The 22,363-nt window shown below is 39.3% G+C and overlaps 1 protein-coding gene across 1 annotated transcript; it reads right to left on the bottom strand.

Moving 5' to 3' along the window:
- Positions 1 to 317: 317 nt before the first annotated feature.
- Positions 318 to 8,801, bottom strand: LOC103038005 (aquaporin FA-CHIP). The gene is made up of 4 exons (XM_007242638.4): positions 8,333 to 8,801; positions 2,598 to 2,759; positions 2,345 to 2,425; positions 318 to 623 (listed from the first exon to the last, which is right to left on the bottom strand). Exons 1-4 carry the CDS (start codon positions 8,699 to 8,701, stop codon positions 444 to 446), a joined length of 792 nt encoding a protein of 263 aa, XP_007242700.3. The 5' UTR covers positions 8,702 to 8,801; the 3' UTR covers positions 318 to 443.
- Between the last annotated feature and the right edge of the window lie 13,562 nt (positions 8,802 to 22,363).

Below are 22,363 nucleotides of genomic sequence, written 5' to 3'. Positions count from 1 at the left end.
GTGAAGGAAATGGGTTTATAGTGCACATGTTATACAATACAAAAATGAAATACACTCATTTACATGGAAAATTGTTTAGGTAATAACTAAAATACTGATATTTTCACTCAAAAACAAGACAGAAAAAATACAAAACAATACACATTCTTCAAAAATTCAGAGAATAGAGGTACATACTTCATATTTACTAAGTAGGAGTTCAAGTAGAAGAGTGGTGAGCTTAGACTATAGACTTCTCCTGAACTGCTACGATAGAGGCCTTGTGGTTTGAAAAATAAAAAACTCAAAAAAAACAAAAATGTATTTATTTTTTGAAAAAAAAAAGAAAAAATATATATAAATGCTATTTTCCCTCTGGTGAGAATGAAGTGGAGATATTTACAGGTGTTTTAAGGCATTTCAGAGTGTGATATATTTATTTTAAGTAACTCTATCGCCTCGTTTCACTTCGACGTCATCTCTACGGCGGGGGCGTCGTCCGTGCCGTTTACGTCGTAGTCGGTCGGGGGTCCGGACACCAGCACCCGAATACGCTCGGGAAAGTCCTCCATTTTTGGGTACAGCAGGAAGTCGTAAATCAGTGCAGCAGCCACGCCCCCACACATTGGCCCCACCCAATAGACCTGCAGAAAATATGTTCAGAATTAGCTTAGCATTAAGCTAAATTTTAGAAGATAATTCAGTAAGCTAAATAAATGTCAGTTGTATGACAGTTATATGGGTATGAATTAAGATTAAATTAATTAAATTAATTAATTAAAAGTAAAAAACAGTGCTTATTCATGAGTGAAACATATTTTTAGCTTAGCATTTAGCTCAACATAAGCTATTGGCCTTTGGTATAAATTAGCCTTGACCTGAGCTAAATTGTAGTACTATAGTGTTTATTCACCGTTAAATAAAGTTTTTAGCCTAGCAATTTGCTAAATATTAGCTAATCTAAGCTAAAATGCATTAGCCTAGTAATAGTGTTTAAAGAGCCACTAAACCCTAAAACAGTTTATTTTCATTAATAGCTTAAATAGCTGTGTTTCTTTAAAGTAGTAAAACATACAAATCCACATCATCACATCACATCACATCATCTCAATATGTAAATAAGTCAGTCAATCTATAATACCGCCCCCCCTGGTGAAGTCCAATCATCTGCACTTCACAGCTATCAGAGAACACTGCTTAGCCCAATCAGCTCTGCCTCCAGCCATGCCCCTAAACCCATACATCATCCAGTGTCCCTCCCAAACTACTCCTAACATTTTTTCCTTTTTTTTATTTTTTTTTTTTAGCATTTTTAGAATTTGATCTAAAAGGTGGAATCAGCTAAAACAAAGGCTATTGTTGGACTAAAATAAATAAATAACTACAATAAAATAAGTTCAGTACAGATTAAGATGCATGCAAATGATATCTGTTCTGATTGGCTGTCCTGTTTTGTGCTCATTAATAAAATCACTCCTGGTTGAAACACTACTTATTACTTCAATATCACGTCTGAGAGTGGGCGGGGCTAAACTGCTTTAGGCTGACTATGTAAAAAGAGGTATAAAGAAGTTTTTTATTTTGACTAGTATATATTGCATATTTAAATATTAAAAATATATTTTTTATAATTAAGATATTCAAGATACAAAAATATATTAAATTCTAATTTGTAAGCAGTGATGCTCCTCCCCACTATGAGCCCTTTAAACTCTTATCAGATTTGATAGATGTGAAACGTCGGAGCTGTCCACAGATATTTGGCTCCTATGAAGAAATTGATCTGGATGTTTTATCTTTGTTTTGTTGCCTAGCAACCAAAACAATAGGCCTGTAACTGTGTAACTCCTCTCTTGTGCTGGGATCCTCAGAAGATCCTCACTGGTTTATCATTAACGTGGTCAGATTTACGTTTAGATTTGATCTCATACTTTGTTTAAAGGAGATTATATATGTATTATATGCTCTGTATTTACTGATAAAATGCTGTGAATGAGCTTTAGCCAATTTAATTTTACATTAAATAAAAAATTCATATTTAATTGTTTGTTACAGAGAGGAAATTTGAATATTATTCAAAGTATTATTCCCTGCCCATTCTTTAGTCATATTTCCACAACTCAGTTTGTCAGGTATAGAACAAAAAAGCAGTTATTGCTATTGGAACCCCCTTAAAGCAGCGAGTATTAGAGTATTAGAGAGAGGTTAAGTGATCCAGACTAGTGCCATCATGCTACAACAGCATGCTTTCAGTCACAGTGTTTTGAGATTGAAATGTGACTGTGATAGCTATTTTATACACTTTTAATAATTATATATATATCTATATAAATTCCTGTAAAATACAAAAATCACAGTCACTTACCCACTGATTGGTGAAATCACCGAGAATCACAGCTGGACCGAAGGATCGTGCCGGGTTAATGCCACATCCGGTGAAACTGATCTGTAAAGATATAGATAAAAAGAGTAATTAATAAATGTAGTGCAGTATGATTATTATTATATATAGATATTATAGATTATATACTCAGCTTTATGGTCGTATATTATATAAACTATACTAATTATTATAATGCAGCACCGTATCCACAGCACTGTTATTTACGGTTACTCACGGCTGTCAGATGCCCCAGAGCCACCGACAGGCCAATAGCGAGAGGCACAGAGCCCATTACGTCCCGCCTCCTTTTGTCAGTGGCTGCAAGAACACACAGGACCAGCTGGAAGGTGGCCAGCATCTCCACACCAATACCCTGAACCGGAGTGATGTTATTCAGCTGGACGGAGAGAAAAATAAAACAATTATTAATACAGTTATTCCATATTCTTAAATGTTAATACATTTTTAAACTGTATAAAGATAATATTGGTCAGTCAAGTAATCAGTTTTTTGTAAGATCTGGTCAATGTTTGCTGTGTTGTGTTCAGTTATTAGTCAGTTATGGTTGGATTTTGGTTGTTTTTGGTCAGTAATGGTTGGAGTTTGTTCAGTTATTGATGGAGTTTGTCAATTTTTGGTCAGTTATGTTTGGATTTTTGGAGTTTGTCAGCTTGGATGTCTGTTTTTGGTCAGTTATTGATAGAGTTTGTCAGCTTTTGGTGAGTTTATAGGCAGTTATGGATGAAGTTTGGTCTGTTTGTGGTCTGTTATGTTTAGAGTTTGGTCAGTTATTGTTGTATTTTTGGAGGTTGTCAGCTTGGATGTCTGTTTTTGGTCAGTTATGGTTGGAGTTTGGTCAGTTATGGATGGAGTTTGGTCCGTTTTTGGTCAGTTATGTTTGGAGTTTGGTTGGTTTTGGTCAGTTATTGTTGGATTTTTGGAGTTTGGCAGCTTGAATGTCTGTTTTTGGTCAGTTATGGTTTGAGTTTGGTTGGTTTTGGTCAGTTATGGCTGGAGTTTTGTGGGTTATGGTCAGTTATGGTTGGAGTTTGGTTGACTTTGGTCAGTTATGGTTGGTTTTGGTCAGTTATGGTTGGAGTTTGGTTGGTATTGGTAACGTAAGTTTGTATTTTGATAAGTTATGTTTAGAGTTTGGTCAGTTATTGTTGGATTTTTGGAGTTTGGCAGCTTGGATGTCTGTTTTTGGTCAGCTATTGTTTGAGTTTGGTTGCTTTTGGTCAGTTATGGTCGGAGTTTGGTTGGTTTTGGTCAGTTATGGTTGGAGTTTGGTTGGTTTTGGTCAGTTATGGTCGGAGTTTGGTTGGTTTTGGTAACGTATGTTTGTATTTTGATAAGTTATGGTTAGAGTTTGGTCAGTTTTTGTTGGGTTTTGTTCAGTTTCTGGTCAGTTCTGTTTTTAGCAAAATTTTAGCAATTCTTTGACAGGATAACCAGCTATGTATTTTTAATTTTAATAATACAAGCTACAGGCTATAGAGAATAATGAGATGATTTTTTGGTCCTGAAGGCAAAGAAAAGGGTGGTTAACTTCAACTGAACTCAATATATGTGTGAGTGAAAGTTTGGGAATGGTCAGTTATATAATGTGCAGGTATAATGTATTAAATAATAGAACAGTTTAAAGTCTATAATTTATTATAATATTTATAAAGTTAAAGCTGCAGCTTCTTCCCTATCTTACTGCATTGTGACAGCTCTTGTTTTGGTGCCCCCAACATCGTCACAATGCTGAAAAAGGTCAGATAATGGATTATTGTGTAAAGTTAAATTATACGCAGTGGAGGGTCAGGACGAGGTTGTGGGGGTGTAGACTGCAGTGTTGTGACGTGGTTGTTGTGTGTTTATGAGCTGGCGAGGGTATGGGGATACCCCGGGGGGCGGGGCAGACAGGCGGGCGGGGCATAATCAGTGAGGTGAGCGGTGCAGCTGAACCAGCCTGATAACTTTATCACTTTAGCAACACTACTGCCCCTCTACCCGCTCACCCACCACCACACCAGCTCCCAGCTCAGGGTTCAGGACCAGGACATCTCCAGAACCTCGGCTGGATCATCTACTGACAGACCACTGGCTACAACCTGCCGATATGACATGTATCATGATTTTAGGCTTACTTAAGCAATAATACACTGTTTATTAAAATATTTTAAAGAGTTAAATAGGAGGAGTAAATAGAATCTGTTTGGTTATAAAAACTCTGCCAGTTAAAATAGTTCCATTTCTGCTCTGTTTGTTTGTAGCTGCGCTGTTTGGTTTGTATTTGGCTTGTAAGCGCTGCATCGTTGCTAGGTTACCTGTATGTGGCGGAGTAATACATGGAGAGATTCGGTTAGTTACAGTGCATTACCAGCTGATAACGGCACTCATAGAACGCCTCTCAGCCAATCACATCGCAGGTTCAGAACTAACCGTCGTATAATATTCAGTATATCACAGTATAATGTGATACTGTAGGCAAGGTGATATACAGTACCAGTCAAAATGTAAAATTTGGACACACCTTAAATTCAGTGGTGTTTTTTTAATTATTTTAATTTAATAGTTAAAACTAGCATAAAAAATGGTTGAATTACTTAAAGTAAACAAAAAAGTGTTAAACAAACCAGAATATGTTTTAAATGTTAAAGTTTTGCACATCTCTGCTGGATTTTCTCAGTCAGTTTTATGAGGTAGAGTCTCCTGGAATTCAGGCTTTCAGTTAACAGCTGTGCTGAACTCATCAAGAGTTAAATACTCGAATTTCTTGTCTCTTAATGTGTTTGCGAGCATGAAAAGCATTTAAAAAGCTTATATCATATTTATAAAATCTCAATAAAGGTGTCACGTCTGGTGCTGTAGGGACTTCCTGGTCTCCAACGGAGGTTGTCAGCCTAACAACTACAATACCCAGAATGCACCACCCGCTGACAACACACACACTGCTGATCACGTGACACCTCACCTACCCCGGCCAGGAAGCCCTGAGTATTAGCTCAGTATAAAAGTACAACTCAGACGCTCACCTGCGCCGCGTATTGCCTGGGTTTCGTCCGACATTACAAAGCGTTATTTCTGTGATTATTTTCTGTGTATGACCTTGCCTTTGTTTTTGACTACCGATTTTTGCCTTTGCCTTCGTTGTGGATTTTTTCGTGTATTACCCTGGACTGTTTATCGTTTATGTTTTTCGGATCACCTTTGATACTGCCTGCCTCGTATATGACCATTGGACTGTTTATCGTTTCTGTTTTTGGATTGCCTCTGATACTGCTTACTTCGTGTATGACCACTGGACTGCCTCACTATCCTGTTAAGCTCTCCGCTCCCAGGTATACCTTTACTGGTGTTTTGTTTCTACTGCTAATCTCATTCTCTGTACCCTGCGGGTTTTTAATAAAATCCTTAACTGGTTCCGCGAGTGTCTGTATTCTGTACCCCACCATGACAAAAAGAAAAGTTTAATTTGTGGGATCTAATAAGAACACTGCTGCTGTTATCTAGTGGGCAGGGTTTAAACACAACACTAAATGATCCACTTCTGACACCAATTTTTACCATTTAAACTAATGAGTAAAAATCTATGTAAATGTGTGTTTTTGAAAATTGATACATTCTTGCAGTTTTGCATTCATAGTTTTAAGACATGGCCAATAAATCAGCACAGTAATTAATGCAATATATAATGTAATTGTAAAGTTACATTTAGAAAACCTTTTGTTTGTCAGAATATTTTACATTATAAAAAGCTTTTTTATATTGTTTTATAATAAAAACAACAATATAATACAATACAATACAAATTGATTTGTGGCTCTAGAGTTAAATAAAAGGTATTTTGTAATGACATTTATTTTGAAATATTTTGATAATATTTAACGTTTTATTAAATGTTGTAAGTTGTGTTATAGTTTGAAAGTATATTTTACATCTTAAAGGGTGTCTATAAGGGACAACAGGTTGATTTTACATTACATTACATTACATTACATTACATTTGGCAGACGCTTTTGTCCAAAGCGACTTACAATATTGAAGTGCAAATAATAGAAGAGGTTAAGTACAAAATAATAGAAGTTAAAAATAAAGCATCTATAGATAGGGCCTTAAGGAGGTCAGAGGGAAATAATGGGATAGAGGAGTAGAGAAGAGGAAGAAGGAGATGAGGTTAGAATTAGTTAGTTTGTGCTTCTGAAGACAAATAAAAGGCTAAAAAAACACAAAAAGCACAAATTGTGACTGATTAAAACTGAATTCAGTAAATGTTAAATGTTAAAAGTGATTAAATCTGATAGTTGGTTTGAAAGGGTTACGTTTAGGTGTGTTATATTTGTTGGTTGCTGGTTTAGATGTAGTTTTCACTTTTCTATTGCAGTTTAAAGCCCTGCTGCAGAAAAAAAACATCCCATAAACACCACCAGCACCACCAAAACCATCATCTACAGCCCAGCACTCGCTCAGCACCAAACCAGTACACTGGACTGGGCTTAGTGGAGCTTCTCCACCTGTTCTGATGCAGGTGGTGTTTATTGGACAGTTCTACAGCAGGATGTTCTTTAGCACTATATCAGCTGTCAGTCATACACACACACACACACACACACCTAGCATACACACTTCTACTCAACACACACACAAACAATAATGTTCTGATCTGGTTTTAAGTGTTTTAGCTTCAAATTTGATAAGTAATAAGTTCTGTCATTGCTCAGTTTTTGCTCAGTTTTGTTATTGATCAGTTCTTATTAGTTTAGCTTTGATCAGTTATAATCTACGTTGGCTAATTATGGTCAGTTATGGTCAGTGTCTGCTCAGTTCTCTTCACCATTTAATACATTTAATACATTGGTCAGTGTTTTCTATTTCTAGTCAGTGTCTGGTTTATTTAGTCAGTTTAGTTCTGTCCAGTTTGCCATTGGGTTTCTGGTCAGTTCTGCTAAAGTTATGGTCTGTCTTTGGTCAGTGTTTGGTCAGTTCTGGTGAGTTTTGGTGAGTCTGTGGTCAGTGTTCAGTTTTGGTGAGTCTGTGGTCAATGTTTGATTGGTTCTGGTGAGTTATGGTGAGTCTGTGGTCAGTGTTTGATTGGTTCTGGTGAGTTATGGTGAGTCTGTGGTCAGTGTTCAGTTTTGGTGCTGGTGCTGTCTGTGATCAGGTGTGATCGGTTCTGGTAAGTTTTGTTGAGTCTGTAGTCAGTGTTTGATTGGTTCTGGTGAGTTATGGTGAGTCTGTGGTCAGTGTTTGATTGATTCTGGTGAGTTTTTGGTCTGATATGGTCAAATTTGTCATCAGTTATGGTGAGCCTGTGGTAAGTGTTCAGTTTTGGTGAGTCTGTGGTCAGTGTTTGGTCAGTTCTGGTGAGTTATGGTGAGTCTGTGGTCTGTGTTTGCTTGGTTCTGGTGAATTGTGGTGAGTCTGTGGTGAGTGTTTGGTCAATTGTGATCAGTTTTGATGAGTTGTGGTCAGTTTCTGTTTAGTTGTGGTGAGTTTCTGGTCTGATATTGTCAGATTTATCATCAATTGTGATGAGAGTGGTCAGTGTTTGGTTGGGTCTGGTGAGTTTTGGTGAGTCTGTGGTCAGTGTTCAGTTTTGGTGCTGGTGCTGTCTGTGATCAGGTGTGATCGGTTCTGGTAAGTTTTGTTGAGTCTGTAGTCAGTTTTTGGTCAGTTCTGGTGTCTGGTGATGATGCTGTCTGTGGTCAGTGTGTGGTCAGTTTTGGTGAGTCTGTGGTCAGTGTTTGGTCAGTTCTGGTAAGTTTTGTTAAGTCTGTGGTCAGTGTTTGGTCAGTTTTGGTGTCTGTGGTCAGGTGTGGTCAGTTCTGGTGCTGATGCTGTCTGTGGTCAGTGTTTGGTCAGTTCTGGTGCTGACGCTGTCTGTTTGGTCAGTGTTTGGTCAGTTCTGGTAATTTTTGAGTCTGTGGTCAGTGTTTGGTTAGTTCTGGTGTCTGTGGTCAGTGTGTGGTCAGGGTAACTCACCGCGTTGAGCCCCAGGGCGGTGTTGTTTTCGGGCCGGACTCCGTAGACGACTCCGCTGGCGACAGCGGCCCCCAGCATCTGGGCGAGGATGTAGAGCACGGCCCTCAGGAGGCTGATCTGGCAGCTCACCAGCATGCCCAGGGTGACGGCGGGGTTGAGGTGGGCGCCGCTGATGTGCCCCAGGCTCTGTGCCAGCGTGGCGATGGACAGACCGAAGGCCAGCGCCACCTTCACCTCCTGATCCGGGTTGGAGTTGTTGGGGTTCCCGACGGCGGCGGCGATGCTGAGGAAGATGAAGAGGGTCATGCCCACCAGCTCGGCCAGGACGGCCCGCCAGAAGGCTTTACTCTTCAGCTCCTTCATAGCCATGTGGGCGAGAGTGTGTGAGTAAGTGAGTGTGTGTGTGTGTGTGTGTGTGAAAGAGAGTGTGTGTGTGAGAGAGTGTGTGTGTAGAGGAGGTGGGTGTGTAAATAAAGTCCCTCTGCCAGAAACCCAGCATTTATACAGACGCTCCAGATAATGAGGCAGGGGGGCGGGGCTTCGGTGACAGGGGGGAGTGGTGTGTAAGTGTGTAAATGTGTGTGTGTGTGGGGGGGGTTGTAGGGGGTGTAGAGGGGGAGTGAGGGAGGGAGGGATGGGCGAGCGAGTGAGTGAGTGAGTGAATTAGAGTGAAATCCTGAAGGAGTTTTCCCTCTCTCTCTTTTTTTCAGCTTCACCAATCTCTCTCTCTTTTCTTCACTGGGTTGCCAGATTTGTTCTTTTGGTGCTATTTAGACTGACCAATGGACTGCATATATATTATATATATATAATAAATATATATTAAACTAACTCTGCACATTAATTTTAATAAGACTTTAAAAACAGTAAAAGGGCCCGGTGTGTATTTGGTCAGCTTGTCTAGTGAATTTTCTGGTGAATTTTCTGGTGAGTTTTTGGTCTGTTATGGCCTTGTTTTTATCATTTCTAGTCAGTGTTTGGTCAGTACTGGTGAGTCTTTGTTCTATTATGGTCAGTTGGTCATTAGTTTTGGTCAGATTTTGGTCAGCTTTGGTCAGTTCTGGTCTGTTGTTCTTTTATTGAGGCTTGGTTTGTCCCAATGTTTCTGATTCTTGGTGTAAGGAAATTTTTGCTGCTAGTGTTGCCACTTCCACTTGGAAGCTTGGACCTGTAACTCAGTAAAGCTGCTTTGTGACGATATTTGTTGTAAATGTGCTATATAATACAATTTTAATCAAACTGAATCGAATGTATGAATTGAATTTCTCAATCTAATGATACAAGCCCTCTTAACATCTGTTATCATGGGCAAAATATCTTTGAGAGCATCATGCAGGCATCTCTATCAGTCCGTGATCTCTCACCAGGAGGTACACTACCCAAACCTAGCCTCTGAGAGCCTTTTTATAGAGAGCATGGGAAGCACTTTTACACCCTGTTGTTGTATGATCCAGTGTCTTATCAGTTATATTACACCTGTAACAAACATGCAGCATTTTTGTGAGGATTTGACTGCATTAAGCGACAGGAAAATTAAGAGATCAATTTCTTTAATTGTGCTATTTATAGGTTTATGTTTGAGTAAAATGAACATTGTTGTTTTATTCTATAAACTACAGACAACATTTCTCCCAAATTCCAAATAAAAATATTCTCATTTAGAGCATTTATTTACAGAAAATGAGAAATGGCTGAAATAACAAAAAAAGATGCAGAGCTTTCAGACCTCAAATAATGCAAAGAAAACAAGAAGTTCATATTCATAAAGTTTTAAGAGTTCAGAAATCAGTATTTGGTGGAATAACCCTGGTTTTTAATCACAGTTTTTTTCATGCATCTTGGCATCATGTTCTCCTCCACCAGTCTTACACACTGCTTTTGGATAACTTTATGCTGCTTTACTCCTGGAAGATTTTATTTTGGTAAAATCAAAGAAACTCATAATTTGTTAAGTTGTTTCTTATTTTTATAGAGATGTATGCTTCAGGGAGTCCTATTCTATTGGTAGTGTTTCTATACAGGGACTAGACAAGCTGTAGGTGTGGATTTGCACATCTGTGTCAGCAGTAGTAGCTGAATGCGTTCATTAGAAAGGCTGTAAATGTGTATTTTGAGTAGTACAGTAATACAGTGTTACTCAGTGCTGCAGGATATTACACTGTATTACACTGGGCTGCAGTTCTTCTCTGTGGGCGTGACCACGCCCCTTTACTGCACACTTGTAGCTACAGTGTTGCCCAATCAGATGATTCAGATGTTTCTGAGGATCAGGGAGTCTGTGCTGTGTTCCAGTTCAGTTCTGAATAGTAGGAGCACTGTCCGCTGACTGAACTACTGACCCAATACTGACCCAATACTGACCTGTACTGACTCAAACATCATTTACCAAGGGCCTTAATATGACACACACACACACACACACTTACCAAATTAAAAACCTCTGGAATATAATCAAGCTTGAATTTGTGCACCAGGAGTAAAGCAGCATAAAGTTATCCAAAAGCAGTGTGTAAGACTGGTGGAGGAGAACATGATGCCAATATTGATTATTTCTGAACTCTTAAAACTTTATGAATATGAACTTGTTTTCTTTGCATTATTTGAGGTCTGAAAGCTCTGCATCTTTTTTGTTATTTCAGACATTTCTCATTTTCTGTAAATAAATGCTCTAAATGAGAATATTTTTATTTGAATTTGGGAGAAATGTTGTCTGTAGTTTATAGAATAAAACAACAATGTTCATTTTACTCAAACATAAACCTATAAATAGCAAAATCAGAGAAACTGATTCAGAAACTGAAGTGCTCTCTTCATTTTATTTCAGAGCTGTGTATACAGTGCTGTTAAAAGGTATTTGTTACTTACAGATGTCTTTTATTTTTGCATTTTTATCATACTTTGTTTTAGATGATCCAACAAACGTAAACATCAGACAAAGATCACCTCAGTAAATAAAAAAAAAAACTTTGTAAATGATGATTTAATTTATTAAGGGACAAAAGCAATCCAGATGTACATTACATTACATTACATTACATTACATTTGGCAGACGCTTTTGTCCAAAGCGACTTACAATAGTCAAGTACAATGTAAAATAAGTTTAAAGGAAAAACATTTTTGGATAGGGATAAAAGGGGGACAAAGGGGAGTAATAGGATAGAGGAGTGAAGGAGGGGAAGAAGGAAATGAGGTTAGAAGTAGTTAGTGTGTTAGAGGTGTTAGGAGAGTAAGTGCTCTTTGAAGAGCTCTGTCTTCAGGAGTTTATTATTAAAGATAGTGAGAGATTCTCCTGATCTGGTAGTAGAAGGTAGTTAGTTAGAGGTGTTAGGAGAGTAAGTGCTCTTTGAAGAGCTCTGTCTTCAGGAGTTTATTAAAGATAGCGAGAGATTCTCCTGATCTGGTAGTGGAAGGTAGTTTGTTCCACCATTGGGGAAATCTGTATGAGAACAGTCTGGATTGCTTTGTGTGAATGTTTGTTTGGCAAAGCGAGGCGACGTTCACGGGAGGTAGCGTAAGTCTTCAGGAGCGAGTGCAGGTAGGAAGGAGCTGTTCTGACATCACCTTGTAGGCGATTGTAAGAGCTTTGAATTTGATGCGAGCATCAACTGGTAGCCAGTGGAGCTCAATGAGCAGCGGGGTGACATGTGCCCGTTTTGGCTGGTTGAAGACCAGACGTGCTGCTGCGTTCTGAATCATCTGTAGTGGTTTTACTACACAGGTCGGGAGGCCAGTTAGCAGGGCATTGCAGTAGTCGAGGCGTGAGATGACGACCGCTTGCACCAGGAGTTGGGTGGCCTGTTGCGTCAGGAACGGTCTAATTTTTCGGATGTTATAGAGCGCAAAGCGGCAGGACCGAGCAACTGAGGCCACATGGTGCGTGAAGGAGAGTTGGTCATCAACCAGAACACCCAGGTTCCTATAGCAACCTTTGTCGGTGAGAGAGAGAGAGAGTCGATACTTATAGAGAATTTGTGTTGAAAAGATGGTTTTGCTGGTATAACCAGAAGTTCAGTCTTTGAGAGATTTAATTGAAGGTGATGCTCCTTCATCCATGAGGCTATGTCAGAGAGACACTGCGATATCCGTGCAGAGATTGAGTGATCTTCAGGTGAGAACGACAGGTATAGCTGGGTGTCGTCAGCAAAGCAATGGTAGGAAAATCCGTGTGAGCGGATAACCTGACCAAGAGAGGTGGTGTATATGGAGAAGAGAAGGGGTCCCAGTACCGAACCTTGGGGAACCCCAGTGGATAAGGAGCGGGCTGAGGACAGCTGTCCTTGCCACGACACCTTGAACGAGCGCCCAGTGAGGTATGATCTGAACCATGACAGCACATTATCTGCGATCCCCATGTTTGAAAGTATAGTTAGGAGGAAGTCATGGTTGACTGTGTCAAATGCGGCCGAGAGGTCCAGCAGAATGAGCACTGAGGACTGACCTGCAGCTCTGGCAGTTTTCAACGCTTCAGTCACAGACAACAGAGCCGTCTCGGTAGAGTGTCCTTTTTTGAACCCAGATTGGTTCTGGTCCAGAAGGTCATTCTGGGAGAGGAAGCCAGAGACCTGATTTAGAACTGCTCTTTCTAGTGTTTTAGAGAGAAAGGGTAGCAGTGAGACCGGTCTGTAGTTGTCAACCTGGGCGGGGTTGAGAGAAGGCTTTTTAAGCAGTGGTGTCACATGTGCTTGTTTGAAAGCAGTGGGGAATACACCAGAAGTTAAAGAGGCATTGATGGTGTGAGTGATAGCCGGAATGATTGCAGGTGCGATAGTTTGCAGTAAGTTTGAAGGAATTGGGTCAAGCGGACACGTAGTAGGACGGCTACGTGTTAGGAGAGCCAGTGTCTCGTTCTCAGTGAGAGGAGTGAACGAGGAGAAAGCAACGCCTTCGGTGGAGGGACACCGGGCAGTAGAGGATGCAGTAGGACTGCTACATTGTGCATCAGTAAACTGGTTGCTGATGGCCGCCACTTTGCCAGTAAAGAATGAGGCAAGTGTTTCAGCCGTAAGGCATGTAGCCGGAGGAGGAGGCGGAGGGTTGAGTAGTGATTTAAATGTAGCAAATAGTTTTCGGGAGTCTGTGAGAGAGCAGAATTTATTGTGATAAAATTCAGCTTTAGCAGTAGTGAGGTTGGCTGAGAAAGAAGCCAGGAGCAGTTGGTAATTTTTTAGGTCTGCTTGTTTTTGGGTTTTTTGCCATTTTCTTTCGGCAGCTCGGAGTTTGGAATGTACCTAGTCCTATGTGACAAAGTAAATAAATGAACTGTGATTAATCAAATTTTTTAATCACATGTTATAGCGGATCACTCCTGTGAGCCGGTATAACACTGCTTTAGTCCGGTGGAGGAGTGGGCGGGGACAAACGATAGAATATCATCTTTTACTAAGGAATATTCATACATGCAAATATATCGCCTCTGATTGGCTAACAGCACTGTGAGGCAGTGAGACGAACAACAGTTAGAAACATTTTAAAATAAAGACATTTTTTATGTCTTTAATAACAGTCTTTACAATGTTATATGTTACTTTACAACATGTGTAATTATGCCCTGCTAAGTGCAGTTCAGCCACTGATCTAGTCTTAGAGTCTCTCAGAGTAAAACACCGAATCCACCGGAGATCCTATTTAAACAGATCTGTTATAAACTAAATCTCAATTGTACTTGGCTGGTGTTGTTTTTCCTCCATAGACTAATTCTAACCATTTGTTCTTTAGCTCTGAATTACTGGGTAAAGTGTATAAACACTGATGTGTTATTTGACAAGACGGGGTGCTTTTTAAATATGTTTGGGGTCATTGTCCTGCTGCATGGCCCATGACCTAGGACACAAACCCAGCTTTGAATGAAGTTCATCTTGTATAGCGCCTTTCTTGAAACCCAAACCTTGAAACCTTTGCAATTTACACGTTTTTACAAACAAGCACATTACACATCAACTCTCATCCACACACCGGCGAAAAGCAGCAGCCAATAGCGCACAGTGTACTCTCAACCAGAAACCACCGTCCACCTGCAGGACTGCATCATCCAGCATTTACCCAGAACAGAGTGCCAATCCATATCTGGGCACAGTTATACACACATTTACACAAAAACTTGCATACATCCCACACACTATTACACATACACACCAGATCAATTTAGAGTATTCAATTTTCTGTGCAATTTAGAGCTTTCTGAGATCCAGTGCCAGAGCCAGAACAACTACACCAAAACATCTTTGAACCTTCACCATGTTTTACTGTAGGGTTAAAACTCATAGAGGTCTTATCTTTCCACAAAACATTTTGCCAGAAGGATTTTGGCTTACTCACATACTTTTTGGCTATACTAAACTACAGTCTAGCTTTTTATTAATCTGTATCTGTATCAGTGGGCCCCTCCTGGGTCTCCTTCCATAGCATTTCATTTCTTTTAAATGTCATCAGGTAGTTCATTCTAACACTGATGCACCCTGAGCCTGCAGGACAGCTTGAGATTGACAACCTTGAGATTATATAACAATTGCAATAATTTTCGAAGAGAAGTACTTTATTTTCTGGAAAAAAATCAGAAGTGCCAACACTTTGTCAGCAATACAGTGAAGAGCGCTGACTGTACTGCTGGTGCTGTAGGTTAATGTAAACATGGTGTAGGGTGCATGCTGGTGCTGGGTATAATGGAGCTCATGGTGGAATTCTGGGAATGTAGAAATGAGGCAGATGTGAGTGTAGAGTGCAGGACACTGAGATAACGGATCTGCAGAAGCAGCAGAAGCTCAGAAAGCTTCTCCAGAATAAACACGATATCCCGCTCCGTCCCCAGCAGCACTCAGCCTACTATTAGCCTGATTGGATCTTAATGAGTGGGCGGGTGGAGGACGCTGACCCGTTCGGGAGTGAAGTTCTGGTGAGTTCTGGTGAGTTGTTGTGAGGGTGGGGAGGGACAGGGACCTCCCAATTACTGTAAGTCCTGAGGTCAGAAGAGACGGTGGGATTTCTCACAGCCAGTGGAGGACAGGATGGATTACGTGCACCGTTCATTAACTCACACTCTTTCTTCCCAGAATCTGTGACTGAGCTTCACTTCTAATATTCCCTTTAATTTACTCAACCCATCACTCTGCTCATCCTCCCACTCCACTGACCTCTATCACCATCTGTCTGCATGATTAACCCTGATATAATCATCAATCATCAGAATAACTGATTTATAATCTCTGATTTTACAAAACTACTAATGAAAATTTAATGATTTTAATTCTAATTTTCATTAGAAACTTATGTATTAAAAAGAAATGTTTCCATCCGTCCATCCATCTGTCTATCTATATCTCTGTCTGTCTGTCTGTCTATCTGTTTAATTGGAAGCCCTATTATAATCTTCTATATTCCGTCTGTCCATCCATCTCTATATACCTGTCTGTCTGTCTGTTAATCAATCAATCAATCAATCAATCAATCAATCAATCAATCAATCAAACAAACAGTCTGACTGTCTAATTGAAAGCCCTATTATAATCTCCTATAATCTATCTGTTCGTCCATCCATCTCTATATACCTGTCTGTCTGTCTGTCTGTCTGTCTGACTGACTGACTGTCTCTCTGTCTGTCTGTGTACTTGGTGGCCTTGTTATAATCTTCTTCATTATATGCTATCTATCTATCTATCTATCTATCTATCTATCTATCTATCTATCTATCTATCTATCTATCTATCTATCTATCTATCTATCTATCTATCTATCTATCTATCTATCTATCTATCTATCTATCTATCTATGACTGTCTGTCTAATTGCAACCCCTCTTATAATCTGCTAAATAATATACTATGCTCTATTAGTCCATGTGTCTGTCTGATATTAATCTGTCTGTCTGTCTGTCTGTCTTACTACTTGGAAGGCCTGTTATAATCTGTTGTACAATCTGCTATAATCTATCTGTTCATCAGTCTGTCCATTCTTCCGTCTCTATATACAAATCTATCTGTCTGTATGACTGTCTGTGTGACAGTTTGTCTGTCTGTCTGTCTGTCCAACCATTTATCTATTTATCTATCTATGCTTCATAAATCTGGAGACTGGACAGGCAATGGAAGTACTGCGGAAAAAAAAAGTGCAAATACTTTGCTACATTACTTGAGTAGAAATGTAGGGTATCTGTACTTTACTGGAGTAATTATTATTATTATTTTACATTTACCCACAATTATCTGAACTTTCTACTCCTTACATTTTAATAAAATGTAAGGAGCCTCGTTACTCCTCTTTCATTTCAGCTGGTTTTCATTCCGGCTTCTCATCGTTTAATAAAACCCCTATCCAGATAAATCTCTCCATCCAGATAGAGTGAATCTGATTGTGATTGGATGTAGAGAAGTATAAACATACACCATTCTGACTCCCTATTGGTTTATTCTGTGATCCATCTCACCTGCACACGTATGAAGATGATCCGTGCAGAGACTCAAGAGACCTCCAGATAAACTCCAGTCCAACTAAACTACTTTAATATATATTTACATTCTACTAAAATACATTCATTTTTAATAAAAGCATATATGCAGCTGAAACACTAGTCAAAGTCAAAGTCAAAGTGGTTTTTATTGTCATTTCAGCTATATACAGAGTACACAGTGAAACGAAACAACGTTCCTCCAAGGACCATGGTGCACATAAATACAGTGTAGACAGAACAATAGTGCAACAGTACAAAAGTGCAGACAGACAATACAACACAATACAGACAAAGAATAATAAATAACAAGACAGCGTGCAAATTTTGCAGTGTGGAAAAAAGACCAGGTGAGGTAGTAATTACTCTATTACACAGTGTGCAATAGAGTCCAGTGAGGTAGAAGGGTTTTTAGTGCTTCCATTTTCTGGGGTAAGTGGGGTAAGAGTGTGTGTGCATGTACAGAAAAACCATCAGTTCAGTCTCTGCAGTTGAGGAGTCTGATGGCTTGGGGGTAGAAGCTGTTGCAGAATCTGGTCGTGCTGGACCGGATGCTGCGGTACCTCCTTCCTGAAGGCAGGAGGGAGAACAGTTTGTGTGAGGGATGAGTGGAACAGCCGAGTGCAAAATCCCAAATTATATTATCAACATTAACATTTTAATATTTTAACAATGTAGTCATTTTTATGTCTTTTAGTAAAATGTATTTTGGGGAGGGGGGTCTGTGCTAGTGCACTATATGACTCTAGGAGCTTTTGATCTTAATGGCTTTTTTTTGTTTTTTTTCTCCTTACATTACTTTTACTTTTATTATTTAGTTACTTTTGAATCCAGTACTTTTTTAAACAGTTTTACTTAAAGAATAACTTAAATCTTGAGTTGATATATTGTATTTTATTAAACTCTAGTATCTATGCTCTATTCTACCTACAGAGTAATGAATAGAGATAATTTAAACACTTTTGTTTAGGATTTTGTTAGATGTATGATGACTCCTGTAAGCTGTGTTTCTCTGTAGGATCTGATGTCTGTATTTGAGGATCAGACAGGGTAGTGTATCTCTCTCTCTCTCTCTCTGCGCGAGAGTTTGGAGGTTGTGAGAGTAATCCGGGCGTGAAACTCTGTGTGACAGTGAGGAACTCATTTCACTAATTGCTCATATGTATCTAATTGCTTCATACGGCCTCTCAGATCAGAGGAGACAAAGCCGGGGAGATACCAGGCCAGCAGCATTACCAGGAGGCCCGGGCCGGCGTCCGAAACCCGGGGCGTGATGGAGGGAGGAAGTGAGGGAGCGAGAGAGAGAGTGAGTGAGTGAGGAGAGCAGGTTTGTTTATCTTGTAAAGAATGTGAGATATGACTGTAGTTAGAGTAGATAAAGCTGATAATCTCTGACACTACAGCGATTGATTCAGGACAGACCTGCAGCCTGAACAAAACATCTGCACTAACGTTTGGAGCACCTTGCTTTAAACATGTCCGAGGTAAATGTAAATTTGTAATAGCTTGACATGCACTCACCAATCACTTCATTAGGAACACTGCAGTAATACTGGCCTTTTGCTCTCAAAAACAGCTTTAGTTTTTAATGGCTTGGATTCAACAAGATGCTGGAAATGCTCTATAGAGATACTGAGATTCTGGCACATCATGTGGAGATCTTGCATTACACAAATTACCATTTATCTATTTACCAATCAATCATATTCCAATGATGTTCTACAGCATTCAGATCCAGGGCCCTATTTTAGTAATCTATGGCGTTGCTGGTCAATTGTGCACTGCACAGCTGGATTTAAGGCTTGTCAGTGTGCAGCTCATTTACGGGAACAGCAATGTTATTATTCTGTTTATTGTTGATGTAAACGTTGGGTTTTGTGCTGCTGTGTGTTCATGTGTGTGTGTAAGGAGCGGGGGTTTATGTGCACTGGCTTAGATAGGATTGCATGGCTGACTGATGACTGTTGTCTGGGTTTTAATCAATCAGTAAAGCACCTGTATTTCCCACCGCCAAGAGAGAAACACACCAGCAATGTACCTGAACACACCTTACTTTCAGACCACCATGCCCTTTGACATATATACAGCTCTGGAAAAAGTAAGAGAGCACTAATAAATGATGAGTTTCTTTGATTTTATTAAATTAAAAATCTCTGGAATATAATCAAGAGGAAGATGGATGATCACAAACCATCAAACCACCAAACTGAACTGCTTGAATTTTTGCACCAGGAGTAAAGCAGCATAAAGTTATCCAAAAGCAGTGTGTAAGACTGGTGGAGGAGAACATGATGACAAGATGCATGAAATTAAAAATTAAAAACCCACCAGGGTTATTCCACCAAATATTGATTATTTCTGAACTCTTAAAACTTTATGAATATGAACTTGTTTTCTTTACATTATTTGAGGTCTGAAAGCTCTGCATCTTTTTTGTTATTTCAGCCATTTCTCATTTTCTGTAAATAAATGCTCTAAATGAGAATATTTTTATTTGTAATTTGGGAGAAATGTTGTCTGTAGTTTATAGAATAAAACAACAATGTTCATTTTACTCAAACATAAACCTATAAATAGCAAAATCAGAGAAACTGATTCAGAAACTGAAGTGGTAGAGTATCAATATCCCATCTGATACTAGTGTATCTATAAATACTCTGTGATGGTGATTACTGGACACTTACAGCACAGTGATATATGTGCTCATGGTTCTGTTAAATGGGAGTGAATTTCCTCCAATCAGTGCGAGTAGTGGCATTAGTGTCCACATTATTGTTATGTGGGTTTTCTAATGAGCGCTGACCCTCTGCCAACCCCATTACATAATTTCCCCTAGAAAAAATAACACACACACACAAACACATACACACACACACACATTTTACTGATATGCTCAGAAACTTCACTTTGACAGACTATATATTATCCACACGCTCATTCTGACAGACTGTAATACACTACAGGAAGTGTAGGGGGCGCTCTATAATGCTCTATAATGTTCATATGATCCACAACACGCTCATTCTGACAGACTGTAATACACTACAGGAAGTGTAGGGGGCGCTCTATAATGCTCTATAATGTTCATATGATCCACAACACGCTCATTCTGACAGACTGTAATACACAGCAGGAAGCGTAGGGGGCGCTCTATAATGCTCTATAATGTTCATATGATCCACAATTCACTCACTCTGACAGACTGTAATACACTACAGGAAGTGTAGGGGGCGCTCTATAATGCTCTATAATGTTCATATGATCCACAATTCACTCACTCTGACAGACTGTAATACACTACAGGAAGTGTAGGGGGCGCTCTATAATGCTCTATAATGTTCATATGATCCACAACACGCTCATTCTGACAGACTGTAATAGTGTAATACACTACAGGAAGTGTAGGGGGCGCTCTATAATGCTCTATAATGTTCATATGATCCACAATTCACTCACTCTGACAGACTGTAATACACTACAGGAAGCGTAGGGGGCGCTCTATAATGCTCTATAATGTTCATATGATCCACAACACGCTCATTCTGACAGCCTGTAATACACTACAGGAAGTGTAGGGGGCGCTCTATAATGCTCTATAATGTTCATATGATCCACAACACACTCATTCTGACAGACTGTAATACACTATAGGAAGCGTAGGGGGCGCTCTATAATGCTCTATAATGTTCATATGATCCACAACACGCTCATTCTGACAGACTGTAATACACTACTGGAAGCGTAGGGGGCGCTCTATAATGCTCTATAATGTTCATATGATCCACAACACGCTCATTCTGACAGACTGTAATACACTACAGGAAGCGTAGGGGGCGCTCTATAATGCTCTAAATAAATATGAACTTGTCTTCTTTGTATTTGAGGTTTGAAAGCACTGAAGCATATTTTTTTTCTTATTTTCTGCAAATAAATGCTCTAAATGACAATATTTTTATTTGGAATTTGGGAGAAATGTTGTCAGTAGTTTATAGAAATGTTTGATTTACTAAAACATGTACATATACATAGAAAAAACAGAGAAACTGATAATTTTGGACAGTTTTCTTTATATTTTTCAGAGCTGTATGCTCTTAGTCTCAGTTTTGATTAATAGTAAAAGTACTGCACATTTTATATTATTTATAACACTTGACAGAGGTTATCAGAGTGGTGAATATCATGTTCTAGGCTGGGTTTTCCTGATCCACTTCCCCAAAGTCCCTTTATTTCACAAATCAGCTGCATAGTTTCCTCACCAATTTCCTCAGTTATAAACATCCTTCATCAGAACAGTTACCAGCAAATACCATTCCATTACTTAACCCCTCTCCAGCAGAGGAACCAAACTCCTATACTTCTGTTTATAAAGACTCCAGACCAGCATGCGTTTAATCATCTTATCATGTTCCCACAGGAAAAGTCATCTGTCAATTAGTGATCATATGTGGAAACACAATTCTCTAGACTAACAGTGAGATCTATTTCTGTACTATTTCTGTTTGAAGCATTTCAACAACTCACAGTGAGAGCTAGCCAGGATAAAGTACAGCTTCTAAACATGGTGGAGGTAGTTTTATTAACTTTTACTCACAGTGAGAGCTAGCCAGGATAAAGTACAGCTTCTAAACATGGTGGAGGTAGTTTCATCATCTACAGCAACTCACAGTGAGAGCTATATCTACACTGATGGGCGTGGTGTTATGGAAATGAGGTGTGTTCAGGTACATTTCTGGAGTTTTGCTTGTTTATCTTGGTAACAGAAAACACAGGAGCTCCACTGACTGAATACAACCTAGACAGACGCCAACAGTCAGACGTTCATTGCTATCTCGGTAACACAGGCGTGGAGGTAGTTTCATCATCTACAGCAACTCACCGTGAGAGCTAGCCAGGATAAAGTACAGCTTCTAAACATGGTGGAGGTAGTTTCCTATACTATGAAAATGAATAGAAATGAATAAATAAAGTAAAGACAACAGCCAGAATAGCCCCCAATAGTACCCAGGCTCATCAAAGCTAGAACTAGAAACTTTTCCTTTGCTATTTCTTTCTTGGAACAGTCCTGATGAGTGCCGGTTTCATCATAACATTTTTGTTCTGCTCGTTTATCTTGGTAACAGAAAACACAGGAGCTACACTGACTGAATACAACCTAGACAGACGTCAACAGTCAGACGTTCATTGCTATCTCTGTAACACAGGCGTGGAGGTAGTTTCATCATCTACAGCAACTCACCGTGAGAGATAGCTAGGATAAAGTACACTTCTAAACATGGTGGAGGTAGTTTCCTATACTATAAAAATGAATTGAAATGAATAAATAAAAACAAGAGCCAGAATAGCCCCCAGTAGTACCCAGGCTTATCAGAAATAGAACTAGAAACTTTTCCTTTGCTATTTCTTTCTTGGTACACTCCTGATGAGTGCCAGTTTCATCATAACATTTTTGATGGTCTTTGCGATGACTGCACTTGAAGATCCTACTTAAAAGTTCCTGAAATATTTTGTATTTTATTTTTATTTTTTTTAAATGTTTTGATGCATATAACACAAATTGAGAGCTGTTAACCAACAGACCATGAACCAGCAGCCAA

The sequence above is a fragment of the Astyanax mexicanus genome, chromosome 8 (genome assembly GCF_023375975.1).
Source record: "Astyanax mexicanus isolate ESR-SI-001 chromosome 8, AstMex3_surface, whole genome shotgun sequence".
NCBI lineage: Eukaryota > Metazoa > Chordata > Actinopteri > Characiformes > Acestrorhamphidae > Astyanax > Astyanax mexicanus.
Note: the sequence above shows the minus strand (reverse complement) of the source record. Positions and strands in the feature narration are given on the sequence as shown.